The sequence below is a fragment of the Myotis myotis genome, unplaced genomic scaffold (genome assembly GCF_014108235.1).
Source record: "Myotis myotis isolate mMyoMyo1 unplaced genomic scaffold, mMyoMyo1.p scaffold_m19_p_9, whole genome shotgun sequence".
NCBI lineage: Eukaryota > Metazoa > Chordata > Mammalia > Chiroptera > Vespertilionidae > Myotis > Myotis myotis.
The window spans coordinates 50,774,912-50,800,313 of NW_023416401.1; the positions used below are offsets into that span (position 1 = coordinate 50,774,912).

General features: G+C 40.3%; 1 protein-coding gene across 1 annotated transcript in view; it reads right to left on the minus strand.

Moving 5' to 3' along the window:
- The window catches only part of CDH20 (cadherin 20), a 212,004-nt gene that overhangs the window by 2,493 nt on the left and 184,109 nt on the right, over positions 1–25,402 (minus strand). Inside the window, exons 9-12 of the mRNA XM_036323803.1 lie at positions 18,962–19,098; positions 13,881–14,002; positions 8,509–8,626; positions 4,173–4,424 (exon numbers count right to left, since the gene is read on the minus strand). Of these exons, the coding sequence (XP_036179696.1) occupies positions 4,173–4,424; positions 8,509–8,626; positions 13,881–14,002; positions 18,962–19,098 (629 nt within the window). The remainder of the gene's footprint in view (positions 1–4,172; positions 4,425–8,508; positions 8,627–13,880; positions 14,003–18,961; positions 19,099–25,402) is intronic.

Consider the following 25,402-nt stretch of genomic DNA (forward strand, 5'->3'; position numbering starts at 1 on the left):
GGAGGCTTGAACTGGGCATTGGAGGCTGGGGTGTGACTTGGATGGATGCAGATAGAAGAAACGGGATTCCAAGTGAACATGCTGTTTGTGGGATTCAGTAAATAGTTGCTAAACTTAAATATTTGTTAAGCACTGTGCAACGTAGAATATGATTACTGCTCTTATAAACGTGACTCTAAGGCAGGGGTGGGCAAACTTTTTGACTCGAGGGCCACAATGGGTTCTTAAACTGGACCAGAGGGCCGGAACAAAAGCATGGATGGAGTGTTTGTGTGAACTAATATAAATTCAAAGTAAACAACATTACATAAAAGGGTACGGTCTTTTTTTTTTTTAGTTTTATTCATTTCAAACGGGCCGGATCCAGCCCGCGGGCTGTAGTTTGCCCATGGCTGCTAAGGAGATATAGACACTGATGACTAAGGCAGGTCTATCATAGGGTTTTAAGTGTTGGGAAGAGAATGCAGAGGCAGGGCTAGTTAATTCTTCCTAGGGCCTCAGAAAAACCTTCACACAGGTGACACTGGGATGGTATTTTAGAAAACACAGCTCAAGTGCCCATTAGTAGATGAGTGAATAAAAAAGCTGTGGTACATTTACACCATGGAACACTATGTAACAGTAAAAAAGAAGGCTCTCTTACCCTTTGAGACAGCATGGAGGGACCTGGAGAGTAGTACACTAAGCAAAATAAGCCAGTCAAAGAAAGACAAATATCACATGATCGCACTCATATGGAATCTAATGAATAAAATCAACTGATGAACAAAATAGATCCAGAGACAGAGAAGCATGGAACAGACTGTTGAATCTCAGAGGGAAGGTAGGGGTGGATGGGTGGGTGGGAAGAGATCAACCAAAGAACTTGTATGCATATATGCATAACCCATGGTCCCAGACAAATTGTGTGCTGAAGGCTTGGGACAGGGGGCCGGGGTGGGCTAGAAGGGGTCAATGGGGGAAAAAAGGGACATTTGTAATACTTTCAACAATAAAGATTAAAAAATAATAATAAAGAAATAAATAAGAGAAAGTGATAATAATAATAAAAAAGAAATCACTAGGAAGGAAAATTAGAAAAGTCTTTGAGTATCTGCTGAAAGAATTCTGATGGTGATGAAGAATTAGGTAGTTCATGGAACTGGTTCATATCTTGAAAATTAAAGATTCCTACATACTTATTTTTTAAGTAATCTGGTTTAAACAACAAGTATTACAAAATCACATTTTGGTGAAAATGGTTCTATTTAGATGAAAGGCTTCCCTAACAGAAGATAATCAGTTCTAGGGAAGTTTATTCTTTGGGTTCTATATAGGCAAAGCACATAGGGCCTATGAGAGTTTTCTAGGAACTAGATACATACTTGAGATGTGAAATAAAAAATCTTGCAAAATTAAAATTATTTTGTTTATTTAATTGTCCACAAAATGCAGTATTTGTTTTGCCAAATCAACTGTAATTTAATCTTACTCATTTTTATGAATTAGTAGTGTCCCAGTGCACAGATTCGTGCACATTGGAAGGAAATTAATTAGAAGGAATATTTTAATATCACTATTCTCCCTTTCTCTGTAATAGAAGTGTCAACCAAATTCATAATCGACAATGACAGATAGAAACACATGTGTGTGATTGATGCCAGCGAGAGCTTTATATATATAGATAAACATGCTTAATTTCTGATTTAGCTAAACTTTTTCCAGCCCAGTGAAGCACCCCAACTTCTCTTTCAGGTAATTTTCAGCAACAAGCAGCAAATACCAACACAAAGCAGATTATTATTATAGATCATGCAGGGAGAACAAAGGGTAAAATATTTAACTGCAGCAGTGTTTGACTATATTCTGCGCAGTGAGAAAACCTGAAGTCATTTTCAAGGTCCACCATTTCTTCTTTTCAGTTGGGTCAAGTTTCTAAACTTTCTAAATCTCCATTTACCGGCTCATGAAAAGAAAATAGGCTTCTACCAAGTCTCCTATCTACCTACTCCAGGACTTCTGTGAGGATCAAATGAGGTGAGGCATGTGAAAACGCTTCACAAACATTTGGTTAAAGTGTAAAATGTTTGCACCTGGCTATAAAGCAAGTCATGTTCCTGGGCTGAAGAAACTCTAAGGAGGCTAGTTGCTGGGGAGAGGAAGCTGGGTGTTGACATCATTGCCCTGTGCCCACAGCAACCGTTTCTGGGCTGGGCTGAACTGTGGGCCACATTTTGTGCCATGGGGTTTTGGCCAGCATTGGCTGTGATTTGGTGGGGTATTGCTCCGGGGTGGTGGTGGGGCCTGTGTCCCACTTGGAGGAAGCCGAGTGTTGCTTTGTTGGCGCCAAGTCCATGGTGCTGTTTCTTTGTAAATGAAACAGTCGGACAGACACTTAGCTTTTATTTATATATATATATATATATATATATTTTTAATGTAGATATTTAATGAGAGATGTGCATTCATAGCAATAAGAGTGCCTAAAACTATGAGGATTTTATGACAGCTCTGCTCAGTTTAGCACCGGACAGTACATTTATTCTGTATAATTCAAAGACAAGACATAATGGATTTGGGAGGCACAATAAATTGTGCCTCGCACACCACTTTTAATTTGAGAGCCTCTCCACATCAGCCTCTTCAAATCAGTTTTTCTTTAATGATGGCACCTCTATCTTTGTGGGCCAGTGTGAACTTAAAATGTAGACATTTTCCAAAGATAGAACTAAGGACAGCCTGGAAATTTCTCCTGAGCCAGTTTCATGAAAGGCCTCTTGTAGGTATGTTGTTATGCACTCAAGGACTCCCAATGCCACCTTATGGACACTTGGGGAATTGAAGGAAAGCTTTATTTGTCAATACCAACAAGTACAGTTCTGAGGGCTCCAAGGACTTAAAAAGGTTACTTATTTATAGACTTCTCACTTCATGTAATACTGAACTGAAACAAAATTAAACCACATGTTGTATTTTAAAATGCTTTTTTTTTTTTTTTTGAGAAGCATATTCCACAGACCTACCTAAAATTCAATCAAAAGTGTGAATATTTTGCTGTTAGGCCCTTCTTTCTTTGGTCTGACTGAGTCTCTTGGTGTCAGGGTAAACCTGGGTTCAAGGGGGTATGTGGGTATCTGCATATCTAGTCTAATTTAAATCCCCAGGGCTTTATTGAAGTTTCTCTCACAGAATGCTAGGAATTCTTTCATAGTGGGTAATATTACTATCTAATAAGTCTGCTTTTCTTTAAGCAAAATATGTATGCTATGAACTCAATCAGAAGAGTTGGGGTATATGTGTAGATATTTTCTTGGTTTCAATAATTGGTTTGGGTGTTTCATTTCCTATGTTTGAGTGTGGAGTTAAAAAACAATTAATGAATAGCCTTATGTACAGGGGAGCTGGCTATTGCCTTGCAGTATGCCTTGAGATGAGTAAGAAAGGATCCCGTACCCCAACAGTGCTCACCCACTGGCCTGTCAACACATCTTTTTATTTCACCAGCAGTCACTGCTCCTTATTAGATGACCTCAGTGCCTAGGAAGCTTATTTTCCCAGATATCCATGTGCTTTCACTCTTATTTTTTTTCAGATCTCTGTTCAAAGGTCTCCTTAATGGTAGGCCTTCTCTCATCATCCCGTCTCCTATTCCCTCAGGATACCCTGTCCCTCTACCCTTCTCTGTAACACTTACCATCTCCAGAATCTGAGATGAACATCTAGGAGAAGATGCACAGTGTAGGTCCTGCCTGAGTTTCAATCCTGGCTCTGTGATAGTTGGCCTTGGGCCTATCACTACCAATTTATGATTTAGCTAGTACTTATACAAAATGAAAGGGTTAGAAGAGGTGATCATCATATCCTGCCCAAAATAGTCATTTTGGTTCTGTGATGTCAGAATGAACTGCTTTGTTCTGAAGTAAACTCTGTGAAGGCTGGGACATATCTGTCTTATTAATTCCAGCACTTAGAATAGTGCCCTGGCCTATAGTAGACGCTTAGTAAATAAGTCCCTGGCCCCTAGGAAAGGGCTGTCTTCAATTTCTTTACTTTTTCTCAGCCTTACTCTGCCACCTTTTCAGTAAGCATGGTCCGGAAAACCAGTTCTGAATAGCTGTGCTAGGACAATAACTGAGTGATATCTAAGTGAGCATTTGCAGGACCCACAGAATGGAAGGGAGCCACTTACTCACCTAAGAGGACAAAGATGCAGCCCAGAATGGCGATGAGGGCACCCCGGCTCAGAGTGACTGGGAGCAGGTAGGCCTCGGGGCTGCAGGACAGGACATGGCCATTGTCATCACAGCTGCACACCTGGATAGTCAGTGTGCCCGTGCTGCTGAGCATAGGCTGCCCGTTGTCCGATATCAGGATCGGCAGGTAAAAGATGCTCTGTTCCTGCTGCCGGAAGCCAGATTTCCTGGTTAGGATTCGGGCAGTGTTATCTGAGGAAGACAGGGATTCCAGGATTAGAAGAGAGGGAAATGAGGGAAGAAGAAAGGGGAAGAACCAAGAAGTGGATTAGTCTCTTGGATTGAGGAAAGTGAAGGGAAGGAACAGGTGTGGGAAGGAAAGGTTGGTCACATTCCCTGCAGGCTGTCTGCTATAGCTTTATCTGGATCAGCATTGGGATGCAGAAACCAAGATTTTTGCTTGTTTCTAGGCAAAACCCCAAGGCCTAGGAGAGAAAAAACCCTTTTTGAGATTATGTCTTACCCTTTGTGACATAAAATGCCCAGGGTGAACTGTCAGGCTTCAGATCTAACTGAAATGTCCTTGGGAAAGCTTGACAGAAATGAACAATCACTAGTGACTCCTGCTCCTCACCACCTCTCCAAGGCCTGGTGCTGCTTTGAGCCGCCAGGAAAAGAATGCTGAGGAGCCTACATGGCTGGGGGCAGATTGATTATTTTTGCTACTTTGGCTGGAATTTATGTCTTTTGCTGTTTTCTTTTATGCCTCTGAAATGCAGTCACCAACTTCTCCTGTGCTTTTTGAAGAACCTGTTCATTTAGAAAAGCTTTTTTTGAGATCCCCTAATCATATGATACACACTGTTATTTCCCCCTACTTGGTGGTCTAAGTTTAAATAGTTAATGTGATCATTCCTGATCAAGCAATACTAGGTTTTCTCCCTCCAGTTTTAAAAGGGATTAGCAGAATTACTTGTGTTTCCACAAAGCTGGTGTGTGTGTGTGTGTGTGTGTGTGTGTGTTTATTATATTTGCCTAATGTGATGTGTATTGGGTTGTGATCTTTTGTCTTTTTAAATCTGTGTTTTCAAGTTTCCCCGAGTGGGTTTGAATTGTAAATCAGATATATTTTTGCAAAGCTCAGATAATTTTCAGTAGAGGAAATGATTGAGTGATGGGTATGACATAACAAGCAATGATTCTCAAAGCTAATATCAACATGGTAGGTCCTCTAGATGTGTTTCATACTTACAGGAAAGAGTCAAGAACTTCACAAAAAATTCTGAGAGTCTACCCAAAGTAAACATTATTAATATCAATACCAATATTTTTGGTTCTTCTTCCCTTCTTGGACATAATAAAAGGTTATAGTTTTCTATCCTTTTGAATTTGAGTATATTTAGATGATGAAAAAAATGAGTAAAAAGTCATTCATGTCCCTTCCAGGCAGAAACGTGTAACAGCTGGTATGTGTTTCTCTGTGCTTTGCCTTGCTGTGGCCTTATGAAATAATGTTTGAGATGGAGATCCAGGCAGCCTGGGACACTGAGCTGCCCATGGACAGTCATTCTTGGTCATTGAGACCCTTAGTCATCTCCATGTGAGCAAGAAATTAACTCTAGTTATGTTAAGTCATAGAAATTTTGGTGTCATTTGTTCCTACAGCATAACCTAGCCTATACTGACTAATATGTTCCCTCTTGATAGACTTTTCCACTTTTTCCTCCCCTTGCTTTTTCAAGTAGCAGCTATTGTTCATGGAGTGCTTATGTGTCAGGTAGTTTGACTTTACATGAAGCATCTCATTTAATCTTCACAAGTTGGTGATAATTTCACCCTTTTACAGTGAAAGAGTTAAGGCTTAGAGATAATTTGATCAATGTCACTAACTTAGTAGCAGAGGTGAAATTTGAACTCTGTTCTCTCTTATTCCAAATTTACAACCCTTCAGTTGTGCCGTGTAAAAGCTTATTTAGTTCAGTGACATTAGCTGAAAATCCTTCAGTTAATTGAAATCTCTTCCTGTGTTGGTACAGGCCTTTCCTCTTATTTCCAGGTAAAGATAGCAACTGATTGCCAATCTGAGGATTATATTCTTATTTCCACATATCACATAACCCATCCCCTTTTCTGTTTTTCTGATTTAATTGTTAAATACTGTTAAATTGTTTCACAGCTTTAATTTTTATTTTTCAGTTTAATTGAGTCTGGGTCATAAGAAAGCCTGACCAGAGCTGAATTTTTTTAAAGTGTTATAGCATACTTACTAGACATCATGTGTTTATTGATCTCAGAATAAGTTAAGATTTAAAAAAATCAGATCATCACATTGTTGAGTCTAGTCCTGGAAGGGGTCTGGGATATAACAGCCACTTGTAGAATTTTTGTTGAATATGATAACTAGGGCTTTAGTAACCCATTTGGGAAAAGTATTTGTTTCCAAGATGACACAAATCTTTGTGTGTATGTGTGGCTAAAACAGGTCCCAGCTTTCAGTCCCAATCTTAATATTTTGGGACATTTGGTTTCTTTCCTTATATACCAAATGAGATAGTGAGAATCACGATTAGGAACTTCCTTCAAACCTTGCAGGATTATTATGAATATCAAATAAAGCAGAGTATGGGAAATGCATTTGAGATGGCAAAGTGCTATATACACACAATACTTTCCATAATGCTTTGGGAATTAAAAAAAGGAAGGCTTTATTTGAGATAGTGTTCTATCTCAAAAAAGGCATATCTTGTTTTGGGCAGGGGTGTTGGGGGCTTACCAATAGCTCTACCATGTCAGATGTTGGTCAGTTTTTTAATGAGCCTCAGTAAAGGATACTCGGGTAAATTGTCATGAGGATATTAAAAGTTTATTCTTTCTATTGAAGATGTGCTTTCACTTTGGAAAACCTTTCAAGAGATGAGTAATTTCTTTTTATAGTCATCGTGTTCTGGTGGGCTATCTTTTTAAGGTATTGGCTCCATTAATTGGTATTTAAAAAATATGCAGCATTTTGCTGCACATTGTGTCTATATTGATTCTGACAAATACCAGAGTGAAAGAACAGAGTAACACAGTGGAAAATTTGAAGAAACAGTATAATGTGTTATTCCTTCCCTAGAGTTTCCACTGTGAAACCAATCCTGAAGGAGCTGAACCACTTTCCGCAGGAAGGGTTTCCCTATAAATCACATAAATGAATAGTTCAAAATTTGACCCAGTGAAAATATCAGGATATTTAATTGTACTAGCTCTGTTGTTACAATTTATATGATCTTTCCTTGTAGAATTAGCATAGTGATTTTATGAGAACATGTAGAAGGTTAAAGGGATGACTTGGAAGGATGCTTTCCATTAGAAGAATACAGGTTTGATGTTCTCAACTTTAATAACAGAATATCACATGGGGTGGAATTAATACTTTAAGTCTCAAATAATTGATGTTTGAGAATAAGACCAGGCATGCCTAATCATTTGTTACCTTTGTTTAGATTGTTGTAAAGTGCCAATTTATATTTTAGGATTGGAATGAAAATGAGGTGACTGCAGACCTCCCTTCTCAAGGTCAGACAACTAGTTGGTAGCAGAGTTAGTAACAGAAGGGGTTCACTTGGCAGATTTAAATTATGTTTTCATTTTCTCTGCCTTTCTTTGAAAATTATCTGGCTAAAGAACAGAAGTCCCTCATTTTCTCATCTGTGCCCAGTGCAGAGTGTGCTGGGACTCTAAACCCCTTAGCTCATCTGATGCTTATTGTAGAAGAATGTCTGGAATTCTATTCCCACAAAGCTGTAGTGAGGAGTGTTTTCTGGAAAAGGGAAGCCTTGGCTGTGTCTCCCTAAAGTAATAAAGTTGTTTTAATGCCAGAACTACTCTGTGACCTCATGTTTGCCCTTTGCTATCTCTGTTACTTAGCCTTTGCCTCCCTTTTATACTGGGAGCTTTTTACTGTTTCTCCCTTTGATCCTTGCTTAGAAATGTTCCCTCAGGTTTTTCTCTTTATCTTATTCAGTTTCTATCATCTTTTTCAGATTCTCCCCATAGTCATAGGACATATAAACACAGCTGTTATATGTGGGGATGAAGGAAGGCTGTGTGTCTTGCACAGTGTCTGGGCTGAGCCAGCACTCAAGTGTTTGTAAACTGACTGAATGAAAGTTTCAGATTCTTTGTCTTTTATGTTCTGAAAACAAAACAAAAAAACCTTGAAAGACACTACACTTTAGCATTACTATCTTCCCTGATATTAAAGAGCAGGGAGATTTGACACTGTTTTTATGGTAACCCAAGTGTCCAGCCCAAGCTGTAGAAAGCATTGGTAGCCATCTATCCACCTAATTACCTTGGTTGTCCCTTACGGTGAAGTTGGGGTTGTTAGCAGCCTCAGGAGCCAAGCTGTAGTAGAAGTGCTGACCAGTGTGTGGGTCATCATGGTCCACTGCACTCACTGTCTGGATCAGCTGAGAGAGGGACATGAACTCAGGTGAGTTGGAGCCAAAGAAAAAGCTTCAGTGCCCAGTGATATCTCAAACCCTGAAATCCAACAGCAGATTATTTTACCTAATGAGAAGGATATTCTAAAACTTACCTGGAAAATCTTCAAAACTCAGGATTTATTGTTGGGCCTGAGTACATTACCATCTCAGGGTAAATGTTACCTCAGTACCTCAGCTGTTAGACATCGACATAACATATTCTCATACCAAGGCCAGCCATTTTTAGGCAGTCTAAATAGAAGATGTTGAGTAAATGAACTCTGGAATGCTACAAGGTTCTACTTGTCTCCCAGTTTTTCATCCTCTCACCCCACTGACTTAACCCCATTTTGGGGTTAATATTTCAGGGTCAAGTTATCTTTGAGAGATTCTTATTTAAAAGTGACCAATACCTAGAAGGGAAGTAAACATAAACATAAACATTGGCTATGTCAGATTAATGTGTCATAGGGCAGTCACTCTTTGGTGGTAGGAAGGGGAGCTGACAAGGTTTAGACCTCCAGTGTGGGATATATATACATAGAATAGATTAGACTCAGAAGCAAATCTTGGGGCTGAGAAGAGGAAGAGGTGGAGTGGCTTCCTTTGGAGTTCTTTGGTCAAAACTTTGTCTTTTCACAATGCTTTTCAAAGTAGTAACTTGCCTTATGAAGACCATGATGAAAAAGCTACTAAGAAAGCAGTGTGAAATGCAGTTGAACCATTGGCGGGCTGACTTGGGGGGATATAGGAAGGGTGTTGAATGGGTGGTCTCCTTCCTATGTGTTTGCTTCTCTATCAACCAATAGTAAAGACTCCTCCCACCCTACATGGGCCTGATCCTGTAGACATGATGTTCCTGCTGTTAAAAGCCAGCAGTGTTTCTGCCAGGGTAGAAACCAGAACAGCAAAGGTCAGCCAGGGCCAGGCGGGCTTGCTTAGTCTTCATTTCTTCAGCTCTAAGTTAAGGGAGCAAATGCTACCCTCATAGTAGGCTGAAGTTTAAATAACAGGGAAGCTCCAGCAAGGGGACTTTTTGTGGACAGTGTGCTGCTCAGATTTCCTTTCAGTGAAGGACTTGGTGCCCCAGCCTTCACCTGTCTGTCTCTTTGGGGACTCTCTCAGTTCCTGAGAGCCACCTATCCCTGATCACCACAATCTTCTAGGGCAGTAGTCGGCAAAACGCGGCTCGTGAGCCACATGTGGCTCTTTGGCCCCTTGAGTGTGGCTCTTCCACAAAATACCGACTTTTGCGCATGGGCCACGAAGTTTCAATCACACTGTACGTGCGCGCCCCCACGTGATATTTTGTGGAAGAGCCACACTGAAGGGGCCAAAGAGCCGCATGTAGCTCGCGAGCTGCGGTTTGCCGACCATGGTTAGGGGAATCCACATCCAGTGACTGATGCAATAGTAGAAAGGCCTGACCAACCCATCTCAACTCGGGAAAACTCTAGAGCTAAAGCAACATGACGTCATTCAAGGCTGTCAGTGGGTCTGCATTGCAACTGGACCTCTCCTTTTGCCAAGTCCTGCCAAAGACCTTCCCTTCCACAGGCTTTGGCTCAGGGGTATTCCTTAAAAGCATTTTATACTAAAACACAGTCTCAGTATATGCCTCCTGGTGAATCCAACTGGTAACTGGCCTCCGTTGAATCTAAAAATTGGGGGAATGTTGCTGCAATAAAGGAGAGGGGTCAGGAGAGTACTAAAGATAAACTTGCCCCACAGTCTAGCCTGGTATCAGTGCTGCTCACATACACAGGTCACCCTATTGCCCCATCCCTGCCCAGACAAATCCTGTACATTCCATCTTGTCTATAGTGCCAAACATATAAAGACATATAACATTTGTCGATGCATGTTATAAATAGGTGATTATGTATAACTTTGTAAATGTAGTTGGAAAGTCATTTCAGAACATCTGATCTGTGAAGTCGTGAATATATATATATTGATGAGATGGGGGCCTGAGGCATAGGACTGGTGATTACAGGGCTTTAAAGAGTAAGTGAGCAAAGACACTGCCTCACTGAGTGTGAGGAGCATCATGGCCTGCTCTCCTGCTCTCTACTCTCCATGCAGTATTCTGCTCAGCAGGTTTCATTCTGCCCTCAGCCCTCACCAAGTATGTCATCTGATTTCTTCATGGGCTTCCGTCATGGCTGCTCACTAAGAGGAAAGCACATGTCCCAACTTGGCAGATGCAGACCTGATGACAGTGTCCAAGTCTAACTCAAGGAGGCTGATTCTTTATAAACCAGACATACCTCCTGGCCTGTGTGCTTTCAAAATTCTTCAAAATATATCCCAGAGCCAAAATCAAAGGGTAGGATTTTCATTATTTTGGGCTAAAGATGACAGATACGACAGATTTGTGGCTCATCACCTGAATTTTAAGTCACAGATAAACTGTGCTTCAAAGGACTTTATAATAGACCATTAAAAGCTATGTTTAGAGTTGTAGAAAGGGATATGTGTTTGTGTGCTAAAATGAGAGAGGTGGTTAAAGTGCTATTAACCTGTCAGAATGCAACTTCTATTCTGAAGCCCTTTAGGAAAGGAATGTTTCATTTTTGGAAGGAGAGGGGTTTAATTTACTATGCTACTTATCATTGTCTTTTATTATAGGCTAGAGGCCTGGTGCACAAAAATTTGTGCACTCGGGGGCGGGGGGGGGGGGGTCTCTCAGCCCGGCCTGTGCCCTCTTGCAGTCTGGGACCTCTCAAGGGATGTCCACCTGCTGGCTTAGGCGCGCTCCCCGGGGGATCGGGCCTAAGCGGGCAGTCAGACATCCCCCTGGCAGCCCAGGAGCCCTTGGGGGATGTCCACTTGCTAGCGGGGAGCAGGCCTAAGCTGCATTCGGACATCCTTAGCGCTGCTGAGGAGGTGGGAGAGGCTCCCGCCATCACCGCTGTGCTGGCAGCCATCAGCCTGGCTTGTGGCTGAGCAGAGCTCCCCCTGTGGGAGTGCACTGATCACCAGGGGGCAGCTCCTGCATTGAGCATCTGCCCCCTGGTGGTCAGTGTGTGTCATAGTGACCAGTCATTCCCAGTAGTTCTGCTGTTAGGGTCAATTTGTATGTTACCCTATTATTATATAGGATTAAGAATTAGCCTCTTGAGCCCTAGCTGATTTGGCTCAGTGGATAGAGCATCGGCCTGTGGACTAAAAGGTCCCAGGTTCGATTCTGGCCAAGGGCACATGCCCAGGTTGCGGGCTCAATCCCCAGTAGGGGGTGTGCAGGAGGTAGCCCATCAATGATTCTCTCTCATCATTGATGTTTCTATCTGGCTCTCCCTCTCTTGTCCTCTCTGAAATCAATAAATTAAAAAAAAAAAAAGAATTAGCCTCTTGTCATATTGTAACTTAAAGTATTATACATTTGTCATATTATAGTATAATCTTACCATATAAGATTTTGTACATTATGTTTTTATAATAAATTATAAAACAAAACTTATTAACATAAAGACCCAGACCCCCTCACTCAAAACCCATCTGCACATAGTAACTATTGTTATTTTTGTATCTTTTTTTTAAAAATATATTTTATTGATTTTTTACACTAAGGAAGGGAGAGAGATAGAGAGTCAGAAACATCGATGAGAGAGAAACATCGATCAGCTGCCTCCCGCACATCTCCCACTGGGGATGTGCCCGCAACCCAGGTACATGCCCTTGACTGGAATCGAACCTGGGACCCTTCAGTCTGCAGGCCGACGCTCTATCCACTGAGCCAAACCGGTTTTGGCTATTTTTGTATCTTGTCTCTCAATCTTTATTCATAACAGACATAGTTTTACATAACTTCAAGGATGTATATGTAGTCTTTATACCTCCTTTCTTATAGTAATAATGATCATTTGTTATGCTATAAAGTCTTCATTGTAACTTTTATTAGTCCCATAATATTTCTGGTCTTTTTAGACCAGAAATTCAATAGGTGTGGAAGTAGAATTATCCTAGACTTGTTGAAAAAAATTTCAGAAGTGCTATAGACCATGGACACAGAATCAGTGGATGAAATAATTTAGATCAAATTAACTATAGGACACATTTCCCCCCCTGGGGTATGGAAATCACTTTTTGCTCTTAGTAGAATGGTAGAGATGTGAGTCAGTCTTTGGTGAAGTTAGGAAGCTAATATAAACTTGGGTTGTACAGATATAGCATCTCTCTGCCACAGGATGCTGGAGGTGATGATGCAGGAAAATGAGAGAAGTGAAAACAAAAACTGCATTATAGTTGAAAGTCCTGAATTGCCAAAGTATGAATTCATCTTATAGACGCGCATGTCACAAACTTTCATTCTGAAACTATCCTGACCCGTTTGCACCCCACCATCAGAATCCATAGGGCCACAGAATGTCCTCCACAGGGAAATAGGACTGTTAGGGAATCTGTCGGGTCATAGGTAGAGGAGGAAAGCATGTTACAAAGCAGGAGCAGAAGGGGGAGATGGCCTATGATCTGAGGTATGGAGGGATGGGTTCAGGTGGGCGACTCCCCTACACATAAATTAATACATGACCACTCTAAGCAGAGTTTCAGATGTTTCTCAGCTACACCACTTGGAGTTTGATCAACAAAATATTAATGTAGGTTTAAAAGCAGGTTTAAAAATACACAATTTTCCCCTAAAGTTATTTCAAATAAGTAGAAATTTGCCCATTCGGATTAATTTTATCTCAAAATTTACCCGACATGAACATTGCTAACAAAATGAGTGTTTTAATTGAGGGAGGAGAGGGAATAGATAATTCTAGGTCACAAAGCATTCTGAAAATCTGGCAGGCAACTCCAAAACAAAGGTACCTGTTGCTAGAAGTTAAATGGGGTGGGAGGATATAAAAAATACGATTTTCCTACTGTAAACATTTTTAGGGATTAGTGCTAACCCGTGGAAAAGAGAAGACTCTTCTTTCTTCTGATCTTCATCGTCTCTCACTTCCAGGACCCAGAGCTCATGTTATTACAGTTGGTCTATACACTTCAGTTACAGCGTGGGTAGATAGCTTAACACAGGCTAGCCCATGAATCAAACCATCATCAAAGCAGTCTTTAGATCATAAAATGTAATGGAGACTCTAAATACAGTTGTCTTAACAAATCAAGTGTTGCAGCATGATATATAGAAGTTGGGGGATCTGGAGTCTAAACTTGACGGCCGGTTTGGTTATCTGTAAGTCATTTCTACATTGGGGAGTGAACCAAGGTGCCTCACAGGCTGCCTTACCTGCCCCGATTTGGCATTCTCACAGACAAAGGCTTCGTAGAATCTGGGGAACTCTGGAGCATTGTCGTTCACATCTAAGACTTTGATTGTGACGGAAACACTTCCAACCTGGGAGGGATTGTCTAAAGAAAACACAAAGAAAACCAAAGGTAAATGTTAGTAGTGCAAGAAAGCGCTTGTTGCCAGTTAGGTATTTCCCTTCAGCCTGGTTTTTAAAGGAATGGATAAAGTACGTGGAAATGGTAGCACAAGCAGAGATTGAATGTGTTACCCAGTAAGAGTGTGGCTAGAACACAAGCATGGACAGAGAGAATGTATGTTTGAGAGAGTGTGTGGTATCAGTATGAGGGGAAGGGCCAGACTAGAGGGGAAGCAGGTACCACAAAATGAGTCTTTAAAGGGTTTTGAACCTCTTACTTGGCTCAGATATCAGGTTATGGAATTAAAGGAGGTCTGTTCTGTGTCTTGTCTTGGAAGTAGCCCATTTCTAATTGGAGGTATACTACGTGGCTTGGCTTTATTCCTGTGAAATTATCTATTTTTTGAATTATATTTCAGAAGATTTCAAGTTATTCACAGGAATACAGATAACACTACATGTTTATTTCTGCTTAGAGTCTAGGGGGATATTACAGAATCAAATACACCCCAAATCCATATCTTTGGCTGGGGCAGAAGTTACTCATTGTCATTCATGGGAAATGTCTTTTTGGTCTGTCTTTTGCTTGGCATTGCCACACAACGACAATTTCATGGCCCCAGTAGTTCCCCTCTTGTCTTTTTTTGTTTTGTTCACCACGCCAAGAAGACAAAATAGAAATTACAAGACACACAAATTATTCTTAGTAAATAACTTTATTAAATCTCAGAATGCCTTATTTTTCTGGTTCATTTTTTCTTTCTTAAAAATACTTATGCTTTACTGTGTTCCCCCCCTAAATATTTCTATTGCTTGACCAAAACTGTGGACATATTTAAAATTTTTAACTTAAACTGTACAACTTTTTTTTTATAATGAAAATTCCAGAGAAACACAAGGATAAATATGAACAACAGTCCTTATCAGACATATTCATTATTATGATACATGTAAAATTGCATATGTGTCCAAAAATGTGGACACAACACACACACATACATACAGTAGTCAAATGATATAAAAAAGTTGGGTTTAGAACTTTAGTATTTTAGGTTAAGATTATCTTGTGTCATTGAAATATGCTTTGAGCCCAGGTATTATATCTACATGATAGTTTCATTTACTTCTATTTTTCTGAGGATATGTTTTCATTGACTTTAGAGAGGAAGGGGGAAAGAGAGCGAAACAGAAAGAGAAACATTGATTGTCTCCTGTACGTGCTGTAACCAAGGATTGAACCCACAACTGAATATGTGCCCTGACCTGGGATTGAAACCGAAACCTTTGGTATACAGGACGATGCTCCAAATGACTTAGTGACTGAGCCACCTGGCCAGGGATAATTTCATTTTACTGTATGGTTGTACCATAATTTATTTAGTCAAACTATTATTAGATATTAAGATAATCCTAATTTTAAATAATAATGTAGTAGACATTTCAATGTATAAATCTTTGTCGATATATATGATTATTCTCTTAAGATAATTATTAGAAGTAGAATTCTTGAGAAAAAGAGTACCAATTGCCTACCAGCATAGCTCAGTGATTGAGCTTCGACCTATGAACCAGGAGGTCAGGGTTTGATTCCCGGTCAGGGAACATGCCCAGGTTGCAGGCTCGATCCCCAGTAAGGCGGCATGCAGGAGGCAGCCAATCAATGATTCTCTCTCATTATTGATGTCTCTACCTCGCTCTCCTTTTTCCTTCCTCTCTAAAATCAATAAAAATATACTAAAAAAAAAGTTCAAATATTTTAGAGAATCTTAATTCAAAAGATGAATTGCCAGACTTCCTTCCTGAATGGTTGTACGTGCTTCTGCCAATGCATTAGGGCAGCCATGGGCAAACTGCGGCCCGCGGGCTGGATCCGGCCCGTTTGAAATGAATAAAACTAAAAAAAAAAAGACCATACCCTTTTATGTAATGATGTTTACTTTGAATTTATATTAGTTCACACAAATACTCCATCCATGTTTTTGTTCCGGCCCTCCGGTCCAGTTTAAGAACCCATTGTGGCCCTCGAGTCAAAAAGTTTGCCCACCCCTGCATTAGGGTCTGCCATTTCCAAACCATCACTAGGTGCTATGAAAAAAAGTAAATGTAGTAGTAAATAATCTAGTTTTTGCTAAGTTTATAATAAACATGCTAATCACAATTTTGTTTCTTTTCCATTCCATTTTTAAGTTTATGTTAATAAATCTGCATTTTATTTTTAACGCTAGTGGCCCAGTGCATGAAATTCGTGCACATTAAAAGGGATTTAATTAGAGGAAATATTTTAATATTGCTATTTGCCCTTTCTCTATAATAGAAGTGTCAGAGATGAAAGAAAATTAGTAAAACGTATATGAAAATCTTCCTCCTGTCAGAGTCTGGGGTGCGCCATGGGACCCAGAGTCAAATCCCCACCCACCTGCGCGTGCCTTGAAATTGTGCGAGACCCAGACCCGGCCGGCCCCACCCTCATCAAGCCCTGCCCGGCAGGGGGTGCACCCTCAGGTCCCCCAGCCTGGCCCCGGGGTGGGAGACGTGGCTTGAGGTCTCCTGTCAAGCCCCGCCATGCCGGGGGTGGAGGGCCTGAGGTCCCCTGCCCTGGCCTGGTGCCACACAGCCTCAGGTCCCTGCTGATGGCTCGTTATGGCTCATTATGGGAACCCTGCCTCCACTGTGGGTGCAGCCATCTTGTGTTATGGCAGTGGGTCTCAACCTTGGCTGCACATTAGAATCACCTGGGAATCTTTTTAAAATCCTGATTTCTGGGCCTCATCCTCCAGAAATTCTGTTTCTTTGTTATGGGGTGGGGCCACAACATTAGTAACAGAAACAGGATTTCTGGAGGATGAGACCCAGAAATCAGGATTTTAAAAAGATTCCCAGGTGATTCTAATGTGCAGCCAAGGTTGAGAACCACTGTGTTATGGGACCCCCCACCTCCGCTGTGGGCGCAGCCATCTTGTGACAGTGTGATGGTTAATTTGCATATTATCTCTTTATTATATGGGATGTCTGAAATTCTTGTATGCATGTATGTGTATAATAAGGTTCATATGTTATAAAGGCTTCCTTTCATTCAGTAATATTTTCTATTTTTTGTGCATTACCAATCTTGTCAAAGACTGAAAGACTCTTAGATTTTTCAGGAACTGTCCCTTTTCCTCATATGAATCTTGCTTCTCGGTTTAAGGATGCTGTTTTTTTTTTTTTTACTGCTTTTACATGCTTTTTAAAAAAATGTATTTTTATTGATTTCAGAGAGGAAGGGAGAGGGAGAGAAAGAGAAAGAAATATCAGTGATGAGAGAGAATTATTGACTAGCTGACTCCTACATGCCCCCTACTGGGGATCAAGCATGCAACCCTGGCATGTGCCCTGATTGGGAATTGAACCATGACTTCCTGTCTCATAGGTCAGTGTACAACCACTGAGCAACACCAGTTGAGCTATGCCTTTAAAAAAAAAACCAAAAAAAACCCCCTCTAGCCAGGACTAGCAATACAGCAGATGCTGAATAAGTATTTGAACTAATTACATTCACTCACTTGTATGAACTATGATGATTTTTGTTTCTTCCTATAAATACTAGGTGTACTGGTTAATAATGGCAGATTTTGTAATCAAAGAAAACACGATAATTTCAAGAGAAACATCAGAATTGCTTTATTCAAAGTATTGTCCATCGCTAGCTACCTATTTTCCCCATCTTTCAGGTAATTTGTGGATACCTTCCCAATTGAACTTTTCTTGTTTTGAGACAAACCATTCAGAGACCCAATTTTCCAATTCTTTGTACGTTTTGAAGTGCTGCTCAGAAAGTGTGTGTGCCATCGATTGGAACAAGTGGTAATCTGAAGGAGCATGGTCTGGTGAATGTGGCAGGTGGGTTAATACTTCCCAGGCAAGATCTTTTAACGTGTCTTTAACTGGTTTTGGAGTGTGTGATGGTGCGTTATCATGAAGCAAAATTACTTTGTCGTGTCTTCTGGAACATTCTGGTCCTTTCACGATCAAAGCATGGTTCAAATTGATTATTTGTTGTTGGTAGTGATCAGTATTAATGGTTTTACCTGGTTTTAGAAGCTCATAATACACCACAACTTCCTGATCCCACCAAACGCAGAGCATTGTCTTCTTTCCTTGCAGTCAATGTTGATGGTTGACCTGGATCAACCATGATTTTGTGCAATTGGGATTCTCAAAATAAATCCACTTTTCATCGCCAGTCACAATTCGATGCAAAAAAGACTTTTTTTTTGTGCCGTTGAAGCAACATTTTACTGATGACTTTTTGGTTTTCCATTTGTCTTTCGTTCAGTTGATGTGGCACCTATTTTCCTTCCTTTAAAATCTTTCCCATTGCTTGTAAACGATCGGAAATTGTTTACTGAGCAATGTTTAATCTTTCTGCAAGTTGCTTTTGAGTTTGACACGCATCTTCATCCAATAATGCTTGTAATTGTTGGTTTTCAAACTTTTTTGGTTGACCTGGACATTCTTTGTCTTTCACATAGAAATCATCACTTTTAAAGCGTTTAAACCAGTGTTCACAAGTATCTTGAGATGGAGCATGTTCACCATAAGCTTCCCGAAGTATAAAATAACTTTCAGCAGTACTTTTCTTCAAAATAAAGTAATGAATTAAAACTTCCTGCAAATGCTCTTTTTTTGGCACGAAATTCGACATTTTTAAGTGTAAAAATACCTATGATGTTAACTCCTTCAGCAAATTTGACATACGAAGTTTTAAAGCTTGCTGTCAATACAACAAAATAGCTTACATATCAAATCGCATATATATCAACATATGTGTAACTCCATCTATTGAAAAAAATCCGCATTAACTGGTACAATACAGTTCTTATTCCAACAGCTCTAGAAGCTTCCACATTCTATATTACTTATATTTGTCACTATATAGAGGCCGATTTATTGTGTTACTTACTCATTTCCATAGCAAGGATAGTGATATTATGCCAAGAAAACTCTTCCCGGTCAAGGGGTCTTGCGGTCATTAGGGCACCTGTTGTAATGTCGACATAGAAGAATCTTCCAGGGTCACTGTTTCTGTCAATGGAATATCTGCAAAAAAACCCCACAGATTAAACACATCATTGCATTTGGATAGATATACTACAGCATATTACATGAGAGAACTGAGTGAGTACCATGTGAAACATGAAGCCACTAGTTCTGAAGTGGAGGACACTTGGAAGACTGAATCTACTGTTTTATTATGTACTGCCCTCCCCAACCCCTCCTCTCCCCCCCACCCCCCAGTAAAAAAACCACAACAAACTATTACTGCTTTAATTTCCTGATTCACAAAGTGAAATAGAACGGGGTGCTAAACCTTAGGGCAGCTGTAAGCTATTTAAAGATCAATTCAGCTATTTAAAGCTGAGAACTGCCCAAGGCTTTTTGGGACACTCTGAATAACAGCCCCTGTGTATATTTGTTCAAAATGAATTTTATTCAAATAAGTTCTGAAATGCTAAATTGGAGCTGGAAAACATATAGTTCAATGATTCGATTCCCTGTAATTAATATCAACTATTGAAAAGAAGAGATTTTCATCAGGTCCTTTATAAACGTGCTAATGACTGACCTGTTGGCAAACACAATAATGTATTTACTCACTGAAGAGTCTTTATCTGTGGAATGTTTTTAACAGGAAAGATCAGGTCTGTTTAGGTTGCTTATTGTAAGTAAGCCTGGAATTTATGAATTTATGGGGCACAGCTTGCTGGAAAATATCATGTGAGTTATGTAATTAATGGGATCTAAAAAACAGATGTTTCTTATCCAAGATGGCTCCTTCAGTTCAGGCAGTGCACTGAATAGCAACATCCATTGCTTATACCTTTCGTGTTCAGTGTGGACCAACATGTATCCTTACACTGGAAAAGAAGGATATTTATAGGCACTTGTGTCTGATGGTTTCAGACCTGCCCAAAGAAAGAATGCTTGGCTTGCATTTTGCTGTTGTCTGTATCCTTTGAATAATTATTTACCTTGCTACTGGGTAAGTTCTATAATTCCTGTTGAAAATGATTTGGCAGTCCAACTCCTTTTGTTATCTCACCTGCATCATCTTACTTGGTTCCCATCTTGGGAGATTCAGCAAGTGTGGAGGGAGTTTCAGGCATCTGTATGTTTAAAATCCTCATAAGAGATTGTGATATGTAGCCATGATTGAAATCCATCCTTGAGAACCTAATGTAGTCCTTGCTAATAGCTGCCATTATAATAGCTGCCATTATTGAAGACCAGGCATTTTATAGCTTCTTTTAAAATTCTTACATCTCTAGGAGGTAGGTATTATTTCACTTATTAGAGAAAACTAAGACTTTGAAAAGTTAAGTAATTTTTAGACAGTTACACAGTTGGTAATTTGTAGAAGTAAGACTTGAAAACACACACACAGACACACACACACACACACACACACACACACACACTAATGTATTGGGTTCAAAATTCTATTTAAAGTTGCCAGCAATAGGGTAACTGGGAAACTGAATTTTGATGGGAATAAGCAGTTTCTTTAGTGCATTGTTTTTCAGACTGCAGATTAGTTAAGTTAATATGGTGGATTATGACTCGTGTTGAAAGAAAATGAAATAATATGTATGCATCCCATACTCTTACATGTAGCAAGAGTAAATGTTGATGGTCAGACTTTTGTCCCAAATATATGTAAATAAGTATATGGAATATGCATGTGTATGTATGATTTGGTAAAATGTTGTGGTTCAAATATGTATTTTTTCCTGCAGGATGGCTGTTCAGAGAATTATGAATTAAAGGGAAAGGTGTACACTAAGAGCTAGAGAAGTTGGAATCATTTCAGTTATAGCTGTCCAAGAATTGGGAGATTTAAGGAAGCAAATTAACATTTTTTTCTGCTTGTGACCCTATTTAATGAATGCTATTGTAGTAAGGCATTCACTCTATACACTTTACTTATATTGACTCATTTAATCCTTACAGTAACCCTATGAGGGAGGTACTATTATCATCCCCATTTCACAGATGAGAAGACTGAGACATGGAGAGGTTAAGTCCCTTGTCCTAGGTCTCGCAGCTGGGAATCAAGAGTAGGCAGTTGAGTTTCAGGTTCCTGCTCCTAACTACCAGGTCATGCTGCCTTCCTGCACATGGAACTAATGATACTTGCCGGGAGCCGGTCCATGCTTGCTGTTTCAAGGGACCTGGCACATATGGCATACTGTTCTTAATATGTTTGCTCACCTTCTTGGCACTATGTGTTTTAACCAAGGTCTCCTCTCTGAGAAAGGTTGTTTCCCCAGGTAGGGATTTTCCCCTGAAGTTAGGGAAGGAATAAAACCTCTTAACTAAGTGCCAGGCGGGTAATTAATCACTTTAACTACGAACAATCGTGCTTAAGCTACATAATCTTTACTCCCTGGAATGAAGATAAGAAACGCCCTAACCTTTGTAATAGAGATTGATAGGATTGAATCAACTGGTATAAATACAGATGTAATAAGACAGCAAGAGACAGAACTTAGAACACAGAACTCAGAAGACAGAACGAAGAAGACAGAACCTACAGACAGAAGAACTTCGCTGGAGAGAACATGGCAAAAGATCCTGGACTGAACCTGACTACAGAAATTGGCAAGAGAACCTGACTAGAACCTGGTGACTGAACCTGGCTGGAGAACCTGGACAGAACCTGGCTGGAGAACCTGGAGAACCTAGCAAGAGAACATGGACTCAGAACTTGGCTGGAGATCCTGAACCAGAACTTCCCTGGAGATCCAGACCAGAACTTGGCTGGAGATCCTGGCTAGAGATCCTGGCTAGGCTGCTGATCAACTGAACGCTGTCTCCGTGTCATTCCTTCTTTGCCGACTCCTTCCACACCTTTGGGGACCCCTGGACCTGCTGGGGTTGGACCCCGGCAGATACTGTTTGAAGAAACAAAACCTGATCTCTTCTTGAGGATAGATTAAGCCATGACAGGAAACAGTTGACTTTTTAATAAAGAACAAACACATGCCTACAAAGTTCATTTAAAATTAACTGGAGCATTTTTTTCTAGGTATAATTAGTGATTTAGTTTTCAAGTTCACCAGTTTGCCAGGCTGGTGTTGTTCAGTGGTTGAGTGTCAACCAAGGGACCAAGAGGTCGTTGGTTCAATTCCTGGTCAGGGCACATGCCCAGGTTGCAGGCTCAATCCCCAGTGGGGGCTGTGTAAGAGGCAGCCAATTGATGACTTCCTCTCTCATTGATGTTTCTATCTCTCTATCCCTTTCCCTTCCTGTCTCTCTGAAATTCAATAAATATATATTAAAAAAAATAAGGTTTACCAGCTATTTTAAGAGTTGAATTTGTCTTATGAAAAAAATATTGGTTGGCTCATGACAGTCTTTTCTTTCACTCCCCACACGTGAGTAAAGCAGCCATTTGGCTCACAGAGCCACAACCCTGATGGCAGCTCTCCAGGCTGTAGGCATGATGCCTAGGGAGAGCAGCCTCTGATGACCAGCTTTCTGCACTCAGACTTATGAAGCCCTGGCAGATGTCACAGATGGTGTGGGAGATGGAGTGGCAGAAATAACTAACTGAAAGAGCCCATGGCAGTCCTGCTTCATGACACTCTGAGTGGAAGCTACCTCATCAAGGTAGTCCCTTCCTGACTTCCCCAACCCTGCCTGAATTGAGGCAGTGATGGCATGATGGCATCCATAACTCTGAACATAACACTGGGCTAAATTTCAGGAGACAGGAGAACAAACAAAAGGTGTAGATACAGATGGAAAATGAGGAAGTTGGGACACACTAGTGAATTATGCAGGTGGTTTTCCTTTCTCCAATCATAATATTCTCACCTATTATGGGAAGAATGAGCACCATATACATATACACAACTCTCTTGAGCAAACAATGACTGGTGTTCTTTGGGCTCCCTGTTTTCTTGCTTGGCTCAGGACATTCACTGGATTTGGAAGCAGTTTGGAGGCAGGGAATCATGGGCAGGCTCACTAATCCACACACACTCCAGGATGGCACCGGAGGGCTTGCTGTTCTCACACAGCAGAAGCCTATTTCAGTTACAAAAGGTTCAATTTCCTGCTTGCCAGAAATTCCTTGAGCAATTACTGAAATCTCAGGAAATCCAAATATTATATTTTTAATGTACATTTAACTAAATGTGGAGTCTAGTTTGGGGGTTTATTAGTAAATAATGACCAGTTTATATGCCTGAACACACCACAAGCTTCTTCAAAAGGAGATTATAAAAGCCCTAATAATCTTTTTCAGAAGTTAAATAGCTATTTGTTCATAATATTTAAACATTAGGTAATATGTTGGTTTTTGGGTAATTTAATATATATTTTCTTTTTAGGACTATAAATATAATCTATCCTATATAATAAAAGCCTAATATGCTAAGTGTCCAGTCGTCCGTTCAACCAATCAAAGCATAATATGCTAATGATATGCTAAGGCTGCTCAACTGCTCACTATGACATGCACTGACCACCAGGGGGCAGACGCTCTGACCAGTAGGTTAGCTTGCTGCTGGGGTCCGGCTGATCGGGACTGAGCGAGAAAGGCCGGACACGCCCGGAGCCCTACTGCGGTCCCTCCCCGGCAGGCCAACATCCCGCATCCCTCCCCGGCCCTGATTGTGCACCAGTGGGGTCCCTCAGCCTGGCCTGTACCCTCTAGCAATCCGGGACCCCTCAGGGGATGTCAGAGGGCTGGTTTCGGCTCAATCCTGCAAGCCAGGCCGAGGGACCCCACTGGTGCACGAATTTGTGCACCAGGCCTCTAGTTTGTAATAAAAATGCAGAAGATGAATTAGATAGCCAAGCAGCAGATAACATATGCAAGTTATTTCAAAACAAGGTAACTTTTATAAGAAAAATAAGAATAAATGAACAATTTGGGGAAAGATAACATAGGAAAGTGATTCCAAAATGGTTTAATTAAATGATAGCCAGACATTAGACTTTTAGGTGCTTTTCCCTATGAGAGTCCAGGACCCTTGATTTTCTGCTTGGATCTATGACCATTCTTTATTCCTGGGAGATAGTACAAAGAGTCAGGGACCCTCTATCTAGCAATATGAACTCTGCCCCTTCTTTGCAACTGGTTCTGATAAGTGGAATCTGCTTTGCTGCTGTGCCTGAAGCCTTGTCTATTAACCTCAAGCCTATGGCTGTTGCCTTGTTCTTGCCAGTTTCTCTCTCAAGACCTAGAGTCCCACCACAGAAGAAGCTCAGTGGACTCTGCTCTGTACTTTTAGCCTGGTGACTCTTGTATTTCTTCTGGTTGGGATCTGTTAGAATAGACAGGCATTTCATTATGGACTTCCATGATATTAACTGTGTGTGTGTCATGCTGGCCAACGGGTGGCTCTCAGTGGTCCATCATGTGAAGCAGCACTCTGTTAGCCAGATAAGATTCCTTCATTTTGTACCTCATTTGCTCCATGCCAGTTAGTGGATCTAGGCCTGCTGTTTCTCTTTCCTTCCTAGATGTCTTGAGATAGCAACTTTAGTCCTGAAAAATGCATATTCACTCCAGGATTTGTGCATGTGTGTATTTCCTGACAGCATTTAGTCTCTTGTCATTTAGGAATGTGACTCCTAACAAAACCATATTTCCAGTGCTTGCCATGTTGGAGTCCAGAGTCAATCTGGAAAGAACATGTGGAAATATCCACTGAGTAGTCTAGTTGACTCTTAGTAATGAGATCTGATTTTTTTCAAGCTTGTGTTTATTCCAGTCCCCTCCCCCAATAAAGTTTTATTCTTTAAAGTTTTCCCTATAGTATCTTCTTTGATATGAATAGATTAATTGATCAGAAGACATATATGTATGTGTATATATGTATTTGGCTTGTGAAAATATGCATTTATAATAGAATCAGTTTCATTTATATTATGATTGTTTTGGGGATGACATGGTTTCACTAACTTCTTTCCATCCTGTTGTACATTTTAAAAGCTTTAGGTAGAAATATCACTCATATGAAGTTGTTATAACTCATAAATATTAGTTTACTTCTAAAAATCAAATACCATAATTCAAAAAAATTGTTTTAGCCATTTTAATGCCTAAAAATATAAATTGTTTACTAATTGGTTAGAGGAAGCAAATTTCCCCCAGTATAGTTATTCTCAGGGGAGAAACATCTTTGTTAAGCTGCAAAAGCACATTTTCTTTTTATACAAAATAGTACCAGGTGAGGGAAGTAGCTGACAGAAAAGGCATTCAATACTTTAGGGAGTGTTTAAAATGTGTTATCTGCACTATAAAGCCTCAGATCCATTTGTGTGACTTCCAACATTTAACATGACAGGTGGCCTCAAATGGCTTTGGAATCCTGATCTTTTGTGTCAC